This window comes from Lampris incognitus, chromosome 3 (assembly GCF_029633865.1).
Source record: "Lampris incognitus isolate fLamInc1 chromosome 3, fLamInc1.hap2, whole genome shotgun sequence".
Taxonomy (NCBI): Eukaryota; Metazoa; Chordata; class Actinopteri; order Lampriformes; family Lampridae; genus Lampris; species Lampris incognitus.
In genome coordinates, this window is record NC_079213.1 from 107,091,861 (window position 1) to 107,115,939 (window position 24,079).

General features: G+C 46.7%; 1 protein-coding gene across 4 annotated transcripts in view; it reads right to left on the minus strand.

Annotated features, from left to right (window-relative positions):
* The window catches only part of mcf2l2 (MCF.2 cell line derived transforming sequence-like 2), a 146,332-nt gene that overhangs the window by 112,087 nt on the left and 10,166 nt on the right, over positions 1-24,079 (minus strand). For all 4 annotated transcript variants that reach the window (XR_008810062.1, XM_056277945.1, XM_056277946.1 and 1 more), the window contains exons 2-4: positions 9,177-9,260; positions 1,801-1,915; positions 1,283-1,373 (exon numbers count right to left, since the gene is read on the minus strand). Coding sequence is in view for 3 of the 4 variants with exons in the window: in XM_056277945.1 (XP_056133920.1) it covers positions 1,283-1,373; positions 1,801-1,915; positions 9,177-9,260 (290 nt within the window). In the remaining variant the exon portion in view is untranslated. The remainder of the gene's footprint in view (positions 1-1,282; positions 1,374-1,800; positions 1,916-9,176; positions 9,261-24,079) is intronic.

Genomic DNA, 24,079 nt, shown 5'->3' on the forward strand with positions numbered 1-24,079 from the left:
GAGAACAAAAATATAAGAATGCCAGGTCACATTTCTAAACAAATGAGTGATTCATTCATTCATTCATTCAATGGTTAAACATTTCACTCATTAGTTTATCATTAACTCATTCATTCATTCATTTTAAGGATGACAGGATGACTCAAAGTATGGGGGGGGGGACAAAACATCATAAATGTTCATAGCTGTCAGTTTACTGAGATTATAGCTTAGTGGTATTTCTCATACTAATCCTTTAGACCCCAGGTGTAAAAATCTAGCTCTATGACAGACCAGGTTAACCTCATGTTCAAGTGCCAAATCAGGACCTATAGCGTCCCTATTACGCCCTCTAGGGAGTAAAGAAATACACAACACCAGTGTCCAACGCCAGAGCCATGATATTGCACATGAGATCAGCAGCAAAAGCTGGGCAGAAAGCTGACTGCGTGGTCCTGAGATTATTCTACAGAAATTGAAGTTAAAAATCATTATCTACAGTGTTTCTTGTATTTCTAAATCCCTCTCGAAAAAAAGAAAAAACTACAACAACAAAACAGTGAAAACCCCTGAATCACACTCTTCCGAATCATCTCCTCGCATCTTTCAGGTCAATAGCTAATCAGGTCCCAATCTGTCTGCAGTAATTTTCCCACTTGTTTCAATGTAGCACGTTTGTCTCTTGCAGGACTTAACCTGTAGCACACAAGCAGGCTGTATTTGCATTGTTGATTTGAGCTCCGGGTGTCATAAAGCACTCCTACTTTTACCTGCATTTACTCATTGTGCACACGTTTTTATCCAAAACGACTTACGGGAGAGTCCGTAATTAGTGGTTACATTCAAGCATTACATACTACAAGAAATCATATAATAATATCATATAATCACAGTAATATGAAGCAGTAGTCGTGGTGAATTCGTAGTGGTAATTACATTACAGCCAAGCGTGCATGTCATGTTGAGCAGTGTACAGGAGACTCAAAATACAAAGTGGATTTACATTGCCACACATCAGTGTAACAGATGTATTACTACCACAACAGCATAAAATGTCAAGTAGGGCACAATAGTAGACACCAATAACAATGATGTCCAAGTATGTAAAGGTGCAATAGCCAGTGCCAATTTATATTTACTGGAAAGTGCTACCAGAGACCTTTAAAGTAGGGTTAAGGTCGACCTGGAAGAGAAATGTTCTTATGCCTTTATTGAATAAAGTAATCGAGTCAGTAGCTCTGAGGGAGCCGGGAGTTTGTGCCGCCATCTTCGGGCCAGGTGAGTACATTTACTCAGTACTCACAGCTATCCTGGTGAGGGAGGCCTTAACCGAACTCCATTTGTCCTTCCGCCGGTCGATAATGATGATGAAGCCGATACTGGCAGCGTCCAGGCTAGAGGCAAGGAAGAGAGAGCGGGCGATTTTAGAAAAAGTGGTGAAGTCAATTCCAAAACAGGGGTGACTATCCCCGAAAGTTGTGCGAACACACACTCTGAAAAGTGAGGAGATCTTGGCAAAGTCAAAAATTGCTTTAAACCGCATTAGCTTCTCAGTGTCTCAAGGGCTAAACGTCACGCCGCTGCCTATTACACCGTAATGGGTTTGCTGGAAACTACCCAATCACGGAGAATTTAATGGAGCCCCCTACAACCCGCTAACAGCTAGCTGTAGGCTGGGCTATTAGCGTAAACTGCATTAGGAGCTGCTTTATGTGATTTTCTGATGTTTGAGAGGGTTTGGCGAGGGCAGCGAAATTGAACAGAGGACTCTTAAAAGTCCTTCATTTAATGCACATGGCGTGTGTGTGTGTGTGTGTGCACCTGGGGATGCTGGTCAGGTAGGTCACCACATTCAGGAAGTCTTCGTCAGGCAGGTCGCTGAAGGCCGAGTACTCCGGGAAGGTGATGATGGGGGCGCCATCTTTGCCTCGCCCTCCTGTGACCCAAGAGAAGACACATTGGCGTGTTAACGGACAATTTCAGTTTTTTGTTTTTGTTTCGTTATTTCCAATCTGGGTCTTATTTTCGTAGCACACTTTACTTCGTTCCTGTCGACCGTTACTGGTATTTTACGCACCTCCATCACTGTGGAGGCTTTTGGCCGCCTGCCTCACGAACAGCATCAGTGGGACAAAACTAACGGTTCGGGTTCCGCTCACCTCACACACGTCCAGTTCCTCTGAACCTCTCGTTCGGAAGTGAGGTTAGAGATTTTGAATTCATTAGCCGAAAATAAAAAATAAAATTAGTCAAACACCGGAAGACTAACGTAAACCTTGTTAAGGCCATACCGGTGCGCGTGACGGAAGGCGCCCGCTCGCATAACGAGGCGGGCCCGCGCCTTTGCACCCAGACCCTTATACAAAATAACCACTAGGTGGCGACATTGGATAACATTTCCCGACTGAGGGCCTTTCTCGTTTCAAATCGCTGATGCGCTGGGAACATGTTTAGTATGGAGGTCCTACTATTTAGAACAGTGTTTCTCAACCGGGGGTCCGCGGACCCCTAGTGGTCCGTGGTGTAATTGCAAGGGGTCCGTGAAAATAAAATATCTTTTAAAAAAAAAGATCCTATGACATTTATAGAAATAGGATCATCTTACTCAAATGTGACTGAGACCTTTATCCACCTAAACTATAAAGGGTAACAGGACTTTTTTCTCTAATTACATCTGTTTCACAAGTGTAATTTATTGTATTTTAATAAGAGATCTCGCTCCCGTTTGCATTGTTAAAAGTTACTGCATAAAAATTCTGTTGTTACATATATCTGAAAGTTACTGAATACATATTCTGTTTTGTTACATATATCTGAAAGTTACTGAATACATATTCTGTGTTGTTACATATATCTGAAAGTTACTGCATAAGAACTCTGTTTTGTTACATATATCTGAAAGTTACTGAATACATATTCTGTTTTGTTACATATATCTGAAAGTTACTGAATACATATTCTGTTTTATTACATATATCTGAAAGTTACTGCATAAGAATTCTGTTTTGTTAACTATATCTAAGTTACAGCTGAAAGCTCTTATTTTTGCCCCAAAGAGTGAATAAATGCTATAATGCAATTTAAAATGCAGTTTCTACTGTTTCTATCAAATTGCAACCGCCCTCCCCCAAGATCAGGTGGAGGGGTCCTCAGGGTAGATCAAAAATACGCAGGGGGTCCAGGACACCTGAAAGGTTGAGAACCACTGATTTAGAAGACATCGGGGAAGTGCGCCACGCCAAAAGAGAAACAGTTCTATAAAATGGTGAAATGTGACTTCTTCAGTCTTGATTCGTAAAAGCACGTGCATCAAGAATTTGAGCTGCTGTAACAGCACACACACAGATGAGCCAAAACATTATGACCACTCACAGGCGACCCGAATACTGTCGATCACTGATCATCTCCCAAACAGGGCACATGTCAAGGTCTGGATAGATTAGATGGTAAGTGGAAGATGAGCTCTCGTAGTCAACGTGTTGGATGCAGGAGTAAAGACCTGAGCGACTTTGACAAGGGCCAAATTGTTATGGCCAGGCAACTGGATCAGAGCATCTCCGAAACGGCAAGGCTTGTGGGGTGCTCCCGGTCAGTGGTGAGTACCTACCGAGGAGAGACAAACCCCAAACTGGTATCAGGGTGCTGGACACCCAGGGCTCATCGATGCAAGAGGGCAATGAAGGGTATCCCATCTACTGTGGCAAAAGTCACAGATAATTTTAATGATGGTTATGGGAGGAATGTGTCACAACACACAGTGCATCGCATCCTGCTGTGCATGGGGCTGCAGACCGGTCAGAATGCCCATGATGACCCCTGTCCACAGCACACGAGCGTTGGAACCGGACCTCGGCATAGTGGAAGGTCACCTGGTCCAATGAGTCTCGTTTTCTTTTAGATCACAAGGATGGCTGTGTATGTGTGCCTTTTAGTGACGACACCAGGATGCACTGTGGGGAAGACAGCAAGCTAGTGGAGGGAGTGTGATGCTCTGTGCAATGTTCTGTTGGGAAACCCTGTGTCCAGCCATTCACGTGGATGTCAATTTGACCCCGGCCATCTACCAAAACATCACTGCAGACCAGGTACCTCCATGGCAATGGTATTCAATGATGGCAGTGGCCTCTTTCAGCAGGATCATGCGCCCTGCCACACTGCACATGTTGTTCGGGAATGGTTTGAGGAACATGATTAATTGTTCAAGGTGTTGCTCTGGCCTCCAAATTCTCCAGATCTCAAGTCCGATCCATGGTAGCTCCACCTCACAAATTACAGGACTCGAAGGATCTGCTGCTGATGTTTTGGTGCCAGATACCACAGGACAACTTCAGGGGTCTGGTAAAGTCCATGTCTCGGCAGGTCGGTGCTGTTTTGGTGGGACACGGAGGACCAACAGCATCTTAGACAGGTTGTCATAATGTTTTGGCTCATCAGTGTATGTCACACCTATCACATAGTGCATAATATGACACGGTACATGGGGTATACAGTTTTAACCCTAGACCTCACTTACGTAGGAGAGAGTGGACCGATAATAACTGGGCCCCTGCTCACTTGACAAAACAAACTGATCACCAGAACCCAGCTGAGGTGAAGTTCTGGTGCCTAACAGATGTCTCCTGTAAAAATCTACCTCTTCAGTGAGGGAAACGTGGAAATGAATAGGAGAGACATACACTACCGTTCAAAAGTTTGGGATCACCCAAACAATTTTGTGTTTTCCATGAAAAGTCGCACTTATTCACCACCATATGTTGTGAAATGAATAGAAAATAGAGTCAAGACATTGACAAGGTTAGAAATAATGATTTGTATTTGAAATAAGATTTTTTTTACATCAAACTTTGCTTTCGTCAAAGAATCCTCCATTTGCAGCAATTACAGCATTGCAGATCTTTGGCATTCTAGCTGTTAATTTGTTGAGGTAATCTGGAGAAATTGCACCCCACGCTTCCAGAAGCAGCTCCCACAAGTTGGATTGGTTGGATGGGCACTTCTTTGAGCAGATTGAGTTTCTGGAGCATCACATTTGTGGGGTCAATTAAACGCTCAAAATGGCCAGAAAAAGAGAACTTTCATCTGAAACTCGACAGTCTATTCTTGTTCTTAGAAATGAAGGCTATTCCATGCGAGAAATTGCTAAGAAATTGAAGATTTCCTACACCGGTGTGTACTACTCCCTTCAGAGGACAGCACAAACAGGCTCTAACCAGAGTAGAAAAAGAAGTGGGAGGCCGCGTTGCACAACTGAGCAAGAAGATAAGTACATTAGAGTCTCTAGTTTGAGAAACAGACGCCTCACAGGTCCCCAACTGGCATCTTCATTAAATAGTACCTGTTAGAGCCTGTTTGTGCTGTCCTCTGAAGGGAGTAGTACACACCGGTGTAGGAAATCTTCAATTTCTTAGCAATTTCTCGCATGGAATAGCCTTCATTTCTAAGAACAAGAATAGACTGTCGAGTTTCAGATGAAAGTTCTCTTTTTCTGGCCATTTTGAGCGTTTAATTGACCCCACAAATGTGATGCTCCAGAAACTCAATCTGCTCAAAGAAGTGCCCATCCAACCAATCCAACTTGTGGGAGCTGCTTCTGGAAGCGTGGGGTGCAATTTCTCCAGATTACCTCAACAAATTAACAGCTAGAATGCCAAAGGTCTGCAATGCTGTAATTGCTGCAAATGGAGGATTCTTTGACGAAAGCAAAGTTTGATGTAAAAAAAATCTTATTTCAAATACAAATCATTATTTCTAACCTTGTCAATGTCTTGACTCTATTTTCTATTCATTTCACAACATATGGTGGTGAATAAGTGTGACTTCTCATGGAAAACACGAAATTGTTTGGGTGATCCCAAACTTTTGAACGGTAGTGTACTTGTGAGCTCAGGTTGGAGTAGGTTATATTGGGTTATGTTGCGTAAAAGGGCGACACCACTCACTATAGATATTTTTGATTCATCTCACTCTATTTCATTCTCTAATAGTTGACTTACTTTGTTTTATTAAGGTTAACCTTTTTCGTCTATTATTCTGGGGTTTTTTTTCTTCTTATAGTACTCACCACATGACCTTTTAATGTGTTCACTTAATGTAAAGTGCACTGCATGGCACGCTCATGGACGAGACGTGCTGCACAAATAGTTTGGCTGATTGAGAACATATGAAGCGAACATCGGGGAGAAAACGACACTAGAACTAACTGATCTTGGTTATTTGCTCACATAAGCTGCTGGTGACAGCGCTGTAGTCTCTCTCCCTCCCTCTCTCCCCTTCACTCTCTACTTTCTCTCTGTGCTTCTCTCTACCTCGCTCTGTCTTTGCCTGTTCCATCCAAAACAACTACCGTCCACAGAGGAGATGATTTCACCTCCTGTTTTGGCTGCTCACCTGCAAGAGTGTTCATTCACACACACACACACACACACACACACACACCCGGTGCCAAAAATAGCCCGTCATTTCATTTCCTGTGTTGTCTTGGTGCAGCACCTATCGGTCTCTCAGCTAGATGCATCCCAGCAATCTGAAAGCTGGGTTGTCCACAGTACCTGACACTACGGGGGTACTGGAACACACTGTTCACCATATGTTATATAGGCCCGGGGCCATGTGGTGCATACAGTGCATCATGTTGGCCTACACTTGTCCCCAACAAGGTGACAGAAGGTTACTATGCCATACTTTCTAAGATTCCAGTCTGGCGACGCATCGAAAGTGACGATAATATAGGCGGAATCAACAAAACCAGGAAAAGAGTGCTGCCATTTTGAAAAGACGATCCACTTCATGCACTGAATCGATATTAAGGAAGTGCATGGGCACAGCTCTCCGGGAAAAAAAAGATATAACACAAACTCTTTCTTTTTTGGGGGCAGGGAACCCCCCCCCCAAAAAAAGAAAGAGTTTCATTCACACACACACACACACTTTTTTAGCCCCAATTGTTTCTGGCCAATTACCCCACTCTTCCGAGCTGTCCCGGTCGCTGCTCCACCCCCCTACCGATCCGGGGAGGGCTGCAGACTACCACATGCCTCCTCCGATACAAGCGGAGTCGCCAGCCGCTTCTTTTCACCTGACGGCGAGGAGTTTCACAGAGGGGGACGTAGCGAGTGGGAGGATCACGCCGACCAGAGGAGGCACTAGCGCGGCGACATCCGGCTTCCCATCCGCACACACGGCCTATTGTGTCTGCAGGGACGCCCGACCAAGCCGGAGGTAACGCGAGGATTCGAACCGGCGACCCCCGTGTTGGTAGGCAACGGAACAGACCGCCGCGCCTCCCGGACGCTAACCTTCCTTTTCTAACGGTCTACGTGTTGCTGCAGAACTGCTTAGTGAGCAGTTAGGCAGGAAGTGCCCTGGCTAAGGCGAGTTCAGAGTTGACATCAGAGTTAAGATATCAAAAACACCAAGATGCAAAACCCATCAACCAACTTCTCCCTAAAAGGAACCTTTCTGGCAGACACACACGGTCACATGGACGAGCTTTCAGGCAAACACGCACGCAGCGAGGGCAATAAACCAGGCGTGTGTGTTCGCCCCTATCTTATATAACCACGGTGGCCAGTCCCGCTGAGAAAGGCTTTTTTATTTTTCGGAGGCGGTTGTTATTTTCTTTGAGAGAGAGGTCTGCTCGCCGGTGGTTTAACACGGGAGGGAAGGAATGACAAGCATCCCCGGAGAAACACACAAAATGCCTCCCTGCGATCGTCCCACAACACATCTGGAAATGATGAGGGAAGGAGTGAGCGTGCCAGGGTGAGTCTGGGGCCACTGCGATGATTTCAAATAGCAAGTCAATTGAACTCAGATCTGCTGGTGTGAAAGATCAATCGTGGTCCGCACAAAGATGGGGGCACCTAATTTGTTCACGTCGATCGCCATCAAAAGTAATACGTCCGCAATATTCCCAAAACCCAGACTGAAGGCGGTGAAGCTAAAACACTCTTAATTTCGTGGAGCAGAATGGAGGACGCAGTGGTTTGATAAAACTGCGGAGAATCACCAGAACATGCGAGAAACCAGAAACTCCTGTGATTTTGTGCGCGCACGCACACACACACACACACACACACACACACACACACACACACACACACACACACACACACACACACACACACACAGAGGAAGGAAGGCCTGGATGGATAGGCCTGCAGTGAACCACAGTGTTAACTGGAAATGACTAGTCGTTGCCCCAGATACGTTTCCCCTTTCATTCAGCCATGGCAGTCCTATCAGACAGCAGGTCAAAGGTCAGCTGAGCAGCTGTCCACACTGTGCAATGCAAAAATGCATTACTCATCGCTGTGCAATACCTGAATAAGTGAATCACAGTTGTGTTGTCCAAACATTTACGTAGTATGACTCATACTCATAATAACAATGCAAATAAATATCAACAATAATGCTAAAAGCTGCTTCTACTATTCCTACCACTACTACCCCTAACGACAACAACACCCATCCATCCATTATCCAGACCGGTTATCCTTACTCAGGGTCGCGGGGATGCGGGAGCCTCCCCCAGCAGTCATTGTGCAGCAGGCGGGGAGACACCCTGGACAAGCCGCCAGACCATCACAGGGCCGACACACACACACACACACACACACACACACACACACACACACACACACACACACACACACACACATATTCACACCTAGGGGCAAATTCACCTGACCTACATGTCTTTGGACTGTGGGAGGAAACCGGACCACCGGGAGTAAACCCACACAGACACGGGGGGAACATGCAAACTCCACACAGAGGACGACCCGGGACGACCCCCAAGGTTGGACTACCCCGGGGCTCGAACCCAGGACCTTCTTGCTGTAAGGTGACCGCGCTAACCACTGCGCCACCGTGCCGCATAACAATAACAATATTAATAATATAATGATCATGATAATAATGACGACAATAAACTGTGCTAAAACAGTCAATCTAAGAATAGGCAACATGTAAAATGAGAAGAAATAAGGGGGAAAGAACTGAATAAGGAAGGTGATACAACGTGAGAAATTTGATTTCAGTTTTGAAAAAAAAACCCCAACAAAAACATATCCAAGTACATATATGACACACTGGATCCTAGAGATCTTGGTTATAGGGAGGCACTGGTGTTGACCAACAGGAAGTGTGAGTGTGTGTGTGTGTGTGTGTGTTGGGGGGGGGGTCTTGATACATACCGGACAGCATGGCAAACTGGCGATGGAGCTGTTCTATGATGTCCACAGCCAGCAGGGGCCTGATCTCCTGCTGCATAATCTCATCTGTCAGGAGGAAACAGAGGAGACGAGGCGGAGTCAGATAAGGCAACACAGTCAGGTGGATGGACTCGGCCCCGCTGCAAAATCTTATCCGAAGACAAACGCAGGGGAGAATCCCGATAGCAAGGCCTTGCGCTCTTTCAGGCGAGATAGATATTACAAAAGGGGAATAGAGGAATGTGAAGGAAAGGACAGAGGCAGAGCAGAGATAACTCATTTAACATCATTATTCGGGGAGGTTTTGTACACAAGGAAACGGACGAGGCGGGTCTGATGCACTCGGGTTCGTTTATCTATCGCTGATATGTGCAGATGATGAATATCCTTCCTGGTTAATATCCTCCACAGGAGCGTATTTCAGACACGGCACTACTTCAGTGGACCACGTTGTTATCGCATCACGATGACTGCAGTTGTGGTTGGAACAAATGAATGAGCGGAATAATTCCCCATTGACATTTCACTCCAGTACAGTACGAGTCTTGGGTTCATTTTTCTGTCGGACCATCATTCAGTTTAAATCTATTCGCACCTCACTGGCGCTCCTTCCCTCACGTGGTTTTGTCCTTTAATTGTAATTGTGGATCATCCTGTCTAAAGGAGCTGCACCCGCTGTCCAAGAGACTCATCTTTGGGCCGTTTTGCAGTGGAGAACTCCAGCGGCACGTGGTGCCGTTTCATAGGCACTTCTCCCACATCGAGAACACATGGCTCTGAAAAATACTGGTTCGCGTGTCTCGATGCATGCTCAGTAATCCGGGGAAGAAAATCAAAGAAGGCTGAATCACTTCATCTGGATACAATGTTTACTGACAGATACAATTCATCGCTCAACTAAGCGACATCTCAATTCCATTTATTGTCATTAAAACCAATGTGGGTGTGTGTCCGTGTGGCGTGGCAGTCTATCCCGTTGCCTACCAACGTGGGGCTCGCCGGTTCGAATCCCCGTGTTACCCCCGGCTTGGTCGGGGCATCCCTACAGACACAATTGGCCGTGTCTGCGGGTGAGAAGCCGGATGTGGGTGTGTGTGTCCTGGGCGCTGCACTAGCGCCTCCTCTGGTCGGCTGGGGGGCCTGTTTGAGGAGAGGGGGAACTGGGGGGGGGATAGCGTGGTCCTCCCACACGCTACGCCCCCCGGCGAAACTCCTCACTGTCAGGTGAAAAGAAGCGGCTGGCGACTCCACGTGTATCGGAGGAGGCATGTGGTAGTCCGCAGCCCTCCCCGGATCGGCAGAGGGGGCGGAGCAGCGACCGGGGTGGCTCGGAAGAGTTGGGGGGTGATTGGCCGGATACAACTGGGGAGAAAAAGGGGGAGAAAAAAAAATACGAACAACGTGCAGGCACGTTAAAAACGAAATGAGGGGATTTAAAAATGAAATGTAAAAACATCTTCAGTCTGAACTGAGTGCAGGTATCCCCACCCTTATAAACAATACAGTACATAACGACCGAAACCAACCACCGGTTTCATATGCAAATACGGGAGTGACCTCTAACTGGAGTGTCAAAGGTCATGTGTACTATTCACAGAGGATTGCAACAGTCCCTAGTCCCCTGTGAATGGGCCACATGGCCTTTGACACTCTAGTTACAGGTCACTCTTGTATTTGCATATGAAACTGGCTGTTGGGTTCGGTTGTTATGTACTTATTGAACTGTACTGTTTATAAGGGTGGGGATACCTGCAGTCAGTTGAGACTGAAGAGGTCACTTAGAACAGATGAGTGATGAAACGTATCTGTCAGTACACGTAGTGTCCAGATGAACTGGTTCAACCTTCTCTGACACTGGCTCACATTTGTTTTGGCTCAGTCGGTATCTGCATTGCACTGCAGAGACGTCCGTTTCTGACAGGATTTTATTGGGAAACACACGATGACCGAAGGATCGGTGATGTGACCTTCCTGCTCCTGCAGCCTTCTGCACGCGGCGCCGTCCCAGCATCCACTTCTCTTTATCGCATTGTTGCATTACCACGAGGTACGAGCCCGTTCGCGTAGCAGCGTCTAGGCCTCCTTAAAAAGTCTCAACTTGTCTTAAATTCAATTACACAATTTACAGGCCTATTATAAGTAATGTTTTAATAGAGACGGTTTAGTTTCTGGGGTTTTTACTACGTGTCCCACGCACACAAGAGTCGGACAAACTCGTGGATAACTTCTTTATGTCTCCGTGCAGTTTCAAGGTGCCTTTAACGGCGAGTTTAGTCTAGCTTAGCTCAATTGCTCTGTGCCTACGGGGATCATTAGCAGCTCCTCTTGAAATAAGGGGGGGGAAAAAACACCTTATCCGAAGCTTATCATTAACACGTTTTATTCGTTTGCCCAGCGATAACAATTTTACTTAACCAACATTCTCACGAGGACATGCAGAATCCTATATATATATATATATATATATATATATATATATATATATATATATATATATACATATATATACATACATATATACATACATATATATATACATATATATACATACATATATACATACACACACACATATATATATATATATATATATATATATATATATATATATATATATATATATACACACACAGGTTTGAGCTATTTTGCCATAATACACATATCTGCCACTGCAGAAGAAGACCGGTACACACATCTGCCACTGCAGAAGAAGACAGACATATGCATTATGGAACTGCAACTTGGATTTAGGGATATAAAAATAAACTGGACTTGAGTAAGGCCGAGGCTTTAGACTGAACCCTCCGCTTATTCTCAAGACACTGCTACGAGTGTCGAACAAGCCCTTCCCTGATCCATTTCCAGGATCACAGGGTCACCCTGCACCCTGGGGCGGCATCCACAGTCCCCAGTGAACAAACCTTTCTCTGTCGTCAAGGATAAAGACATGCATTAACACCAAGTGCATTTTATTACCAAAGAACAAGCTGGGAAAGAGACAGAGAGAGAGGGAGAGAGAGACAGAGAGACAGAGAGACAGATTGGAGGGAGAGACAGTTGGAGCGAAGAGGAAAAAGAAGAAGCATGGAGGTAAAGAAGAGAAAGAGAAAAGTGATCCCAACCCTGATCCCGGTATATGGATGGAGGCCAGTATATGGACGGAGGTAGATGAATGATTCTTTCATCGAGGGCCGGGCTCGTTAAAGTCTGCTGACTTACCACAGGTTTTAATGGCCCGGCACTCCCTCCCCATCAACCCAGGGCTGTTTCCCGGCGGGGATCGACTGCTCCCGAGACAGGCGTCGAGACTAGCGGCTCTTAAACGCGCCGTCGAAACCAACACGCAGACGCGTTGTGACCTCTAAACGGAGGCCAACAAACATGAGACTCCTCCGGTCGGTAAAGCACTTCCTCTAAGGCAGGGCGGCTCAGTCTGATGGGTTAGGGGAGCCACGGGGATCCGGGTGTTATATCATATCCACCGTCAGAAACCTTGCGGGGCCCATTGTCTTGCGCCAAGGCCAACATGGTGTCTCGTCAAGCGTTCTTGGAAAAACTACATCCTTAAGACACAATGTACAAAGCGTCGTCCCTAAACAAAACTTAACAACTCACACCCGTACGAGCTCGCATGCACCGACACGGGTCAACACAACCCACCACGCACACACATGCACACACACACACGCGCAGTGGAAGGAGGATCTGCGTCAACACGCTATAGCTGCTGATTACATCTCTGTCCTGCTAGAAGGTTGTGAGGTCCAGGGGTTAAAAAAAAGAGTTGAGGACACAACTCACAGGGGAGGTATAAAACCAAACCACAGCGCCCCCTTTTCTTCCTTATCCCCATCTCCTCCTCCTCCACCTCCATCAACCTCCCTCCATCAACCTCTTCACTTAAGCCGCCGGTCGGAAACACAACTTTGAAATAAATCATCACCTTACCCAAAAATGAACTTCCTTTCAGCTGTTACCCTTTGTAAAAAAAAAAAAAGCACGGCGCACAATGCAAAAAAAAACAACAACAACAGTTGTGCGTGTCCCTGCATGGCTGCCCTAAGGAACAGAGGGGTTACGCAACCAGAGGTGTATTGTCAGGACATCAAAGCCGGGGGGAGCGGTTCACACAGACATGATGTACGGTCAGGCTCTGTTTTTAGACCCGGACAGGAGCTGCAGCCCTGACGGAGGGCGGGCCAGGAACCCCTTGAAGAAGGAAATGTCCGGCTGCATTCCTACACACCACAACCAAACACATTTGACGATGTGAGCGACAAAAAAGGGTAGAACGGCTGATTCAGGAGGTTGCGTTCATAGTAAACGAACGGGGCCGCCGCTTTAAATTCGAATATCGGAGGAATCACAAAAAAACCCCGAATCCTCCAGTGCGACCAGGGAAGGTAAATGAAGGCGGGAACGTAACAGTGCTGCTCGGTGAAACGGCGTGCTTTTGTGCCGGCTTGGCGTGCAACACGGGAATGTGTACGCAGTGTATCAGGCAGGGTTCAGCTGCGGGTGGACTTCAGGTTCTCCCCCTGCAAAGGCAATCTTTAGTCATTATCAAGAACCGCTTACAATAACGCCGCCCTTTGGATGATCCGTGAGATGACAAGAGCTCAGCATGTTTGACCAGATAAACGACCGATCGGCATCGCTCCTCCAAGAGGGGGGCCAAATCGCCGCAGGTGAAACAACGAAACTCAAGACATGAAAAATGACGACATGCATCTGACAGGACAGAGACACAGAAACAGACGCTGACAAGTGTCGAACCAAGCAAAATGAGATCAATCTCACTGACATCGGTTTAGGAGGCCGGTTATAGGGATGAAGGGGAAGATGGGGGGGGGGGAAGGTAAATAAGGGGGAGAAAGCACTAAGGAGAAGGATGTCATCCAGGGAGTGTGTGAGGCAGATGTTAGTAGTATGCGCAGTCTGTTTTTTGAAAATTCAGCACGATGTTGCTGCTCATATTTTGCACCTTTTGTTGATAAAAATCCTCTGAGAGATTCCTACCCCGCTAATGCCCTGATGCCCACTTCCCCATACAAGGGTAAAACGTTAGACGAGGAATTACTGGCCACTGGCTGGGCTTATATTTAGCCTTGAAATCTGAAACAATTTCGACATCCATCCATTATCCAAACTGCTTATCCTGTTCTCAGGGTCGTGAGGATGCTGGAGCCTATCCCAGCAGTCACTGGGCGGCAGGCGGGGAGACGCCCTGGACAGGCCGCCAGGTCATCACAAGGCCCACACACACAAACAAACACACACCTAGGGACAATTTAGTATGGCTGATTCACCTGACCAACATGTCTTTGGACTGTGAGAGGAAACCAGAGCACCCGGAGGAAACCCACCTAGACATGGGGAGAACATGCAAACTCCACACAGAGGACGACCCCCCAAGGTTGGACTACTCCGGGGGCTCGAACCCAGGACCTTCTTGCTATGAGGCCACCGCGCTAACCACTGCACCACCGTGCCGATTTGAACCTGCCTACATTTCTGTTCCAAATAACAAATAGGATTTGAAAGTGATAGCCTTGTGAATGTATGCAGATGATGCTAACCAATAAATGTGCCATCAGCAAGCCTACATCCCATGCAGAGGTTCGGCTTTTATCGTTTGAATGGCAGTGTGTAGTTTTTACCCGACTGCTGATCTCGATGTGACGAACAACAACAAATCAAAACTAGAAGCACGCACTCAGTAGAGTGCAGCTCTCCGCCAGGTGTATCTCTCCTGTCCTGCTCCTGTGTTTGGACTTAGGCGACAAACCGGCTGATGGGTTAGCACTCAATTGCAGTATAAAACAGGGTTTTCAAAGGTTTTGAATCACCGCAACCACGAGAGGTCCTAGATCATACAGTCATAACTGTGCACGAAAATTATTAGGCTGACAGGCCCCGTGGTATGGGGAAATTAGCAGCGGACAGACACACACACATGGACAGAAAAACCAGTGTTTTTCCTGCCATTATAACCCTTTTGCACAGCGCCCAAGTCGACTGAATGAGCGAAATGGAAGGAAAACAGTTTCTAACATTGTAACACGCATGGATAAGTAGACATGTTGGGTCGGACCCTTTAGTCGACTGGTTAACGTTGTCGCTTGCGGAGCGGGAGACACGGGTTCGCGTCCCGGCTGTGGCGGTTCCCGGACTGCCCCCCGAGTTCGCTACAATATGCAGCGCTCAAGCTAAAAGAATCCAATAAATTCGCTGATAAATTATCATATAAACCCAGTTTCTACAACATAAAAGTATTGAAACTGATTTGGTTGCATTTTTGGGGTTTGAAAAAGAAAGATTACAGCTTAAAAGCATGGTATTGAATACGTTCGCATTAAAAGTAGGGAGTAGATATTATTTTGACTGCAAACATTTGCTGAAATAGCGTCCCCCGCTGGTAGGCGCATATTCACGTTTGTCTGGGCGTTGATGTAGAATTAAAGGGTTAGCTTTTCTCGTGTTAAAATAGGTTGTTGTTTTTTTGTTTTGTTTTGTTTTTTTGGACCACACACTCCACGACCCATTCAGAACGAGTCCGTGACCCAAAAGTGGGCCGTGACCCACCAGCTGAGAAACACTGCTTTTCATACATGGAAAGAGATTAAGTTGAACAATACAATAAACATTTGGCGTCACCGTGGACATTTACACCTGTCGATACAGAGTATTTCCCATCTTGATGTACCATATACTACATGCAGTACATTTAAATACCCGTGGTCTAGTTCAATGGCGGCACAGTGCATGTGCCAAAAGTAGGTACCAATGGAATTACTGAGACACAACTGATGCTGTAGAAGGATTAAGAATGGTCTCTGGAAAACAGAACGAAAGTCATTCATTCAGCAGCTCTGATCCCAAGGAATCTGTGGATTAAATCCGGATTCCCGGACTGAGTTTAGCCACACATGCCGGGTTTGTGCCAAAGTGACAAATTTACACAACGCTATGGCAGCACACAGAGGGAAACCTAACTCTCTCTCTCTCACGCTCTCTGTCTTTCACATCCTCACCCATACCATATGTAGACCTTATTTGTTATCTTCAACCACCTGTCTAAATCTATAAGGATTAAACAGCTGGCATCATGCAATCCACCACCGCTGTGAACTGCTCGCACAACGAACCTCAGTATTAAACCTGACCAACAACCCAGGAGATAGATAGACAGATATAGCTAGCTAGCTAGCTAGCTAGCTAGATAGATAGACAGCATCACCCGTTTGCTCACCAAGTGTGACTTATTGATGACGAGTACTTGCTTATACGGAGTCACTGAATAATGATGAAAATAGAAGGTTTCCTTTTTGGATGGTCAGACATTGCTGATTGCTCTGCTCTACTCTGCTAGATTGTATGACCGTGTAAGTGGTGGAAAAACCCACCACCTTTTGTCTGGTTTCTGATGGAGCGATCTCTCCGTGGTCAGATAACATTCAAGTGAAGATATTCCAGGTGTCGTTCACGTCAGCGGGAACACGGCTGAGACGAGCCCCCCCCCCCCTCCCAGCCTCCAACCCTGCGGACTGTGTTGCCATCCGCACCAATTCATAGCAGGTTTTTGGCTCCTCCGTCTGCCAAGGCAGCGAGCGAGGCTGACGTCTGTCACGCTTGGTAGACCAAATATGACTTGGCCAATGCGACCAGCCAATCGTCTGTTGATAAATCACTGGAGATCTCATTTCACCAACACCTCCTGGTGCCATCAGACCTCTGGGACAAACATCTGCTCAAAGGGGAAAGTCTCTAAAACAACTTTTGGTCCACTCGCAATGACAACCAAGGGCTTCTGGTTTCATTAACCCTATAGTCCCCCAATTTGAACACTGCTGACAGTACAGTTCCTCGCACCTTGTACCAGCCATCCCTGACATACTTCTCAGCCAACCAAAACTGGGGGTTTTTTCATTGCTTGTCACGGACTGCTGCAGATAAAACATACATGCAGAATTAGTTGAGGATCTCTGATACCAAACAACCAACACAGCATCCATCACGGATCAGCTTCAGGTACTGCAAACACTGTCTGGTATGTAGTATTGTTTTTCACACGTAGCTCTTTTGTCATTAAATTCATGGGTGGAGAGTTGTGCGCACTGGTGTGCCGCACTAATCTGTTAAGGGACAACTCTGCAAAGTGTGATATAAAAGTTAAAACCTCAGCAGGATGCACCACAGATAAGTATGGTGTAACGCTTTGGTTCTGGAGGACTACGCTCTGTAATAAGGCGCCGTCTTGTGTGTGTGTGTGTGTGTGTGTGTGTGTTTTTTTTTTTCTAAAAGGTTTCAGGTTAGTGACGCCATGAACAGACTGGGAGGAAATATTTGGTTGAATGAATCATGGCACCAATAGCCTGTAATGGAAAAAAAAAATTAATGGACACAGGGCTGCGGCAGCCGCACAGCAGCATGGACGACGACAAACCTCCGTGCATGTGTGCGTGTGTGTGTCTGTGTGCGTTTGTGTCACTGTCGGAATTTGAAAAGCAACAGAATGAGAAGAAGAAGAAGCGAGGGAGGAAAGCGCAAACCGTGTCCAAGTTTATGCAGGTGTCTTGGCACATGCATGTGTGTGTGTGTGTGTGTGTGACTGTATTACCTATGACATTTTGGACTGTCTTCATCCTATCCCCTCTGTGACATGAACACATATGCGGTCAAAGGGACAAGCGGAGGGAAGCGGTAATCCGAACAAAGCGGTCTCACGGTGATAATCCGAGCCGGCGGAGAGAGCCAAACGTCCGGCAACAACGGCGGTCTGTCAGCAACTGCTCCTTCATCATTCTCAGCTCCTGCCTGCTCCGCTCCAGACGGCTTGAGGGAGCGCACGCATAGAACCCCTCTCTCTCTCCCCCTCTCTCTCTCCCTCTCTCTCTCCCCCTCTCTCTCTCCCTCTCTCTCTTCCGCTCTTTCTCGGTTTGTCTCTCCTTTATTTTGCTCCCATACTGGAATGCACACAGCGCTTTGGCGTTTGGCGTGTTCTTGTGTGTGTTTAAGTAGTTGTGTGTGTGTGTGTGTGTGTGTGTGTGTGTGTGTGTGTGTGTGTGTGTGTGTGTGTGTGTGTGTGTCTGGTCAGTTTTTCCAGCCCCCGGTTGTAGTGAAACAGCAATCTGTGCTCCTGCCCTGAGCAGCAAGCAGCCAATCAGAACACAGGGAAGGAGGCGTGTGTGTGTGTGTGTGTGTGTGTGTGTGTGTGTGTGTGTGTGTGTGTGTGTGTGTGTGTGTGTGTGTGTGTGTGTGTGTGTGTGTAGTAAAGTGGTTGTTATTTTCTGTAAAACTTTCAAATGATGACTGATGTGCTTTTAAATGTACATTTTTACAGCCTAGAAAAGCAGACATGTAATTTTTGACTCAACCCACTGCCTTCTTTTTTCTCTTTCATCCTTCTCTTGTCGGCTTTGTCGTTTGCCGTCCCTTCGCCAATCTTTCATTCATCCGATCACCGTCTCTTTTCGTGCTTCCCATCGCTCCCGTGCTCTTCACCACCCCGCTCTCTCTTCACCTTCTGCTTCACTTCCCCTCTCTTTGTTCTTCTCTCCTTCCTTGCCCCCCTCTCTCTCTCTCATTCCTTCTCTTGCCCTTTCCTCTCTCTGTTCATTCTTGTCTGTCTCCTCCCATCTCTCTCTCCTACCCCCCCCCAACCGCTCCACTCTCTCCAGCTCCTTCTCTCTTATCCCTCTTTCTATCCCCCCCCCCCTTCGCTCGCTCTCTCTTTCATCCGTCTTCCCTCTCTCTCACGACCTTTCACCTTTCTACCGCAGTGTCACATGTTGCGTCGCCACCCTAAGGCTCTCCTGGCTCGGTCTCATCAGCCCATTCTCGCGGCGGATGAATGAATGGCAGTACGGGCGTTGAATCCTCTGCAACCACACCTAGGTAGAAACACACTAACACACAGGCACACAGACAGAGCGGCGCACACCCCTGCCTGGGAATACAGTAGTGTTTAGGATCTGGTAGGATGTCATTCCCAAAACACAGTGGACAGCTGTGCAGGGCATTGTATGTAAAACAGCGTGTGTGTGTGTGTGTGTGTTGTGTTGTGTGTGTAGTGCGGTGTGGTGTGTTTATGCACGTGCACATACAATATTCTTCCCCATGTGCTTCCAAAAACAAGGAATTTCAGTACAGGAAGTGTGTGAGATGAGTGCACTGTGACAACGGTCACACAAAAACATGAATTTCCCTAAATCGGCACACACCGCAGAGCCCCACGTATTTGATTCTCTGGTGATTTTCACCCGATTAACCATTCTATAAGTGATGGCAAAAAGTAAAATTAGTAAACATCCAGTACACAACAACAAGTAAAAAAAAAAATATATATATATAGATACACACACACACACACATATATATATTGGCCTATTCGCCGTGTTGAATCTGAGTTGAGTTTATCCAATATGAAATGGTAATTACTGATTACCGGGCATCTTGTTCCAATATTAAATGGTGCATGATACGTTCAGAGCTTGCAGCATGTTATTATACATTACATATCTAAGTATAATGTCTTTAGAGTATGTCTCACTTCCTGAAGTGATTTATCAGTGCCGAACTGCTTGCTGTAAATCCCCAATGTGGACTTCAGAAAGTAAGCGGCCTTACGAGCAGATACAAGCTATTCACTGCTGTGTCCGAGTAGCTGCTGTATGTGACTCAGGTGCACAGCTTTAGCTTCAGCTAGTTAACCATTCTCCGAGTAACGGTAAAAATAATACCAGGGAGTACCACGTACACAGTTGCCAAACTTGACTGACTGAACTACGAGTATCGGTAACCACAGTAACGGGTGCTGTGGTGGAACATGAAGCTGATGTGTTTTTCAGTCCTGTCCAAATTGTTATCTTTTAACTGATAAAAACAGACATGCAAACTGAAGAAATATACAAATGTCACAACTTTTTTCAGCAGGCAACTCTTTAGTTCGCTCTTTAGCCCTGTGTGTGTGTGTGTGTGTGTGTGTGTGTGTGTGTGTGTGTGTGTGTGTGCGCCACGTGCACGCCATAGTAATGCTGGTGGCGCTGAGGAGGATGTGATGGAGCAAAGGGGTTTTAGAGAAAAGCCAACTGATTTATCATAGCCCAATGGGAATTTGAGTGAATGCAATAAATCACTTAATAAGCTCAAAAGCAGGTTACACACACACACACACACACACACACACACACACGGGGGCAAAACTGTTTGGCCGTGGTAGTTCGGTAGGCTTTTTCACAGCAACTCAATACGATTGTTTGTTGCAGAGATGGTTGCATTAAGCTCAGTGAGATGAGTATAAATGTCCAGGGCACCTTGTTGAGTGCATTCTCCTTTCGAGCACTGAAACTTTAAGCAGTTAGTTTTACGCTGTGCAACACTCCCATCCATCCATCCACCCATTATCCAAGCCGCTTATGCTGATCAGGGTCCTGATTTAAAAGAGTCCTGGCAACAAGCCGTTCCTTCATGCGAGTGAAGAGGCAAAGACCCGGCATCGGCGGAGCGCTGGGTTGTCTATCAGAGCTCCCGCTGAAGTTTGGTATTGCTGCCTCGGGGCAATGTTGTGCAGGGAAATATTTAACACAAGGTGGAGAGAAAAAATCACCTTATTCGTTGGCTTAGATTCCAACTGTGTGGGATTTAAGGAACAAAGGGATGAAATAACAATAACATCACTGCCAATCAAGAATGGCCTGAAAGCATAATGGCCTTTAGCCTGCAGCTAAATGTGTCTGGATGCAATGTGTTGAGGGACGGGGTTAGCGATAGTCACAATCGCATTGTGGCTATAAACACCTCTACATGTCAGTCAACAGCACAGATGTACGCCTCGGTATCCTACATATTACGCACCTACTGTAAAGTGTGATATGACATTTACACGTACCAACTCATAGCCAACTCCCATTAACAGCACATTGATGTGCCATGAAAACAATGACAGATACAATTCTCTGTTCTATCTGGCGTCTACATCTAGTTTACCCGGACTATATTCCCCTGGGAGCAGCTCTGCAGCCTACACGCACACACACACACACACACACACACACACACACACACACACACACACACACACACACACACACACACACAATAGACTCTATGTTTAAAATTTAAAAAGAAGCTTACATAATAGGGTAGGGGTTCTTAAGTTGAGGACTGACACCGAGACTCTATCCCGTGCCCCACGGGCCAGATGGGAAAACACGAAACACAGCCTTCGTGACACATCCATTCCATTTTGGTACCACGGGGCCAGAGAACAAACTGTAATAACATTAAATGACTGGGAGCCACGGGTTTGTTCTTGTAGTGTTCCGCTGATATCGGTTGGTTACGGTTTTCCACAGGGCACTTGTAATATTTCTGGCTCTCAAGTCTCCGTTTTCTATTTCAATAAAGGAAAGCAGCCCCCCCCCCCCGCATTACTGCCATTCTTCTTCTGCAACGAGCTTGGTAATACCTATTGTTTGTAGTGTAAACTAGTAATAAGACACGTTAGCCCCCTAGCTAACGAGTCTGACCCTTTAGCCGAGCGGTTAGTGACGTCGCCTTGTGGTGCAGTACACCCCGTATCGAATCCCGCACCGGGCAAGAAAATAACCGGTTACATTGGCGGCAGCGGTGGGATCCGGAAGTGCGCAGATCCTCAGAAGTCTCTTCGGAGCGCGGGAATAACAAAGCGCAGGGGCGCGCTTCCGGGGAGAGTGACGACTGTAAACTACTAATAAGACACGTTAGCCCCCTAGCTAACGGGTCTGACCCCTTAGCCAAGCGGTTAGTGATGTCGCCTTGTGGTGCAGTGCACCCGTATCGAATCCCGCACCGGGCAAGAAAATAACCGGTTACAGTAGTTACTTAAAAGAATAGAACCTAATTTTTCATGTGGTCCGCAAATTCCCGGAGAAACCTGGAGGGAGGGAGGGAGGGAGGAAGGAAGGAGGGAGGGGCGGCGAAGATGGAAGATTCGCGCTAAAATCACCGAATTACCTATGCAGCGCCACCGCGTGGTTAAACGTGGTAAACAAGATTGCAAACGCAATCGTATCCCCCCTTTTTGTCCGCCATCTTGTTTTGAGCTCATCTGGTTATAGTCGAGGACAGGACTACTTTTCTATCTACACGATATTTCTCACTTTCACGATGGTCCCCATGTCAGATTAGCCAACCGCAGTGCCATAAATTCTTGCTGCGTCTTGGCCGGGAGACTGCCAACACTCCAAGTACGACACCGACCAATCGTCGTATTCTATAGTCCAACAGTAGAAATTGGGAAATGTGCCTTTAAAACATACAAGGCGCTGTCTGATGACGTTGCCCAGTACGTTGCGAAGGCGTGATTTTTTTCGTCCCCGTTTTCCGGGAACTCTGCCTCTGGTTGGCTAGTACTCATTGCCTCCGTTGATTAGGTTGGTTAAGGTTAGGGTTCGGGTGGGGTTAGGGATAGGGTTAGCCAATCAGAGATAGAGTAGGGGCGGGTCTTCCCCCGAATCCAGGTGAACGCTCTCTCAACGAGTACTAGCCAATCAGAGGCAGAGTTCCCGGAAAACGGGTATGAAAAAAAAATCACGCGTTTAAAAGGTCAATTTTTCGGCTGCCATGGCACGCTGCCTTTCACGGCCCCGCCTTGCGTGACTTTAGAGGTCGTCGGGGAGGAGGGACAAGAATTTGTCATGGCTACAGAACCGCTACGTGTGATGCTGGTGGTCTTTTGTTCCGAAAAGAAAAGAAAAACACGATTGTGGACGCTGTGGCGGCTAGTGCTACTGGGGAACAACCAACCAACCAACCAATCAATCAATCAATCAATCAATCAATCAATCAATCAATCAATCAAGTGTAGCTTAACCAGCAACTCACCAACATTTAGCCTATCTGTTCCGACCCTGTCATGGTCCTCCCTCGAGGAAACGTCAAAAACGCAGGGGTGCTGTTGCCACTGCTCAGCGAAACTTCCCTCGGTTTCGTCGTTCCACCTGCCAGCAGCGTCTCTTCCTCTTTGCTATCATTACGTATGTGACCGGAGAGCACTCTCTCATCCTATTGGTCAACGTCAAGGAACCACGTTATAGGAGATGTCGGACTAGGCGGGGAAGTACAAAGAAGTCTGACATGTCGTGGGGCGTACCAGACGCCACGTCACTGTTCTTCGATTACGTCACACTCCAAGGGGTAAAGACGCCCTTTGTCGTTCCCGACGTTCACAATCGGGCCTGACGCCGGAAATTTGTTGGCGACGACATAATCGTATTATAGCGATTTCGGGGGGGGGGGGGGACAACCACAGGAACTGCCGCAGCCGGGACGCGAACCCGCATCTCCATCGCTCGACTAAAGGGCCCGACCCGTTAGCCAACGGCCAACGTGTCTGCTTATCCATGCACGCTACAGTATCAAACCCATGCTCAAATCGTGTAGTCTGATTCCGGCATTACAGCTGTCCAATCTTTACATCCAGTTTTGTAGTAGTGGTGGATAGGCGCACCTGAATTTACCCGCCTTGTTAGGGGTCACATAAATGTTATATAAATTCACACTGCACATAAAAGTAAATATCACCAAACTGACATTAAGTTATGGAGAATAGTGAATACAAAACAGTACCCGCATTTCAGAAATACATAACGGTTTTCTGAAAATATTGCCCGTATTGGAAGTTGGTTGCAAAATGATGATCACCGGCTGAAAATCATGGGGGGGGGGGACCCCACTTTTTTATTTACCACTACATCACTGCTTACATCGGGTTCAATGTCCTGCGAACCCCTCAGGTAGGAAGGCTTGGCCAAAATGAGAGGAAAGAATAGGAAGTAGACCTCCTCTGTAGACCTCCTCTCTGTCTCTCCTCTCTCTCTCTCTCGCTTCTTCTATCTTTCCTC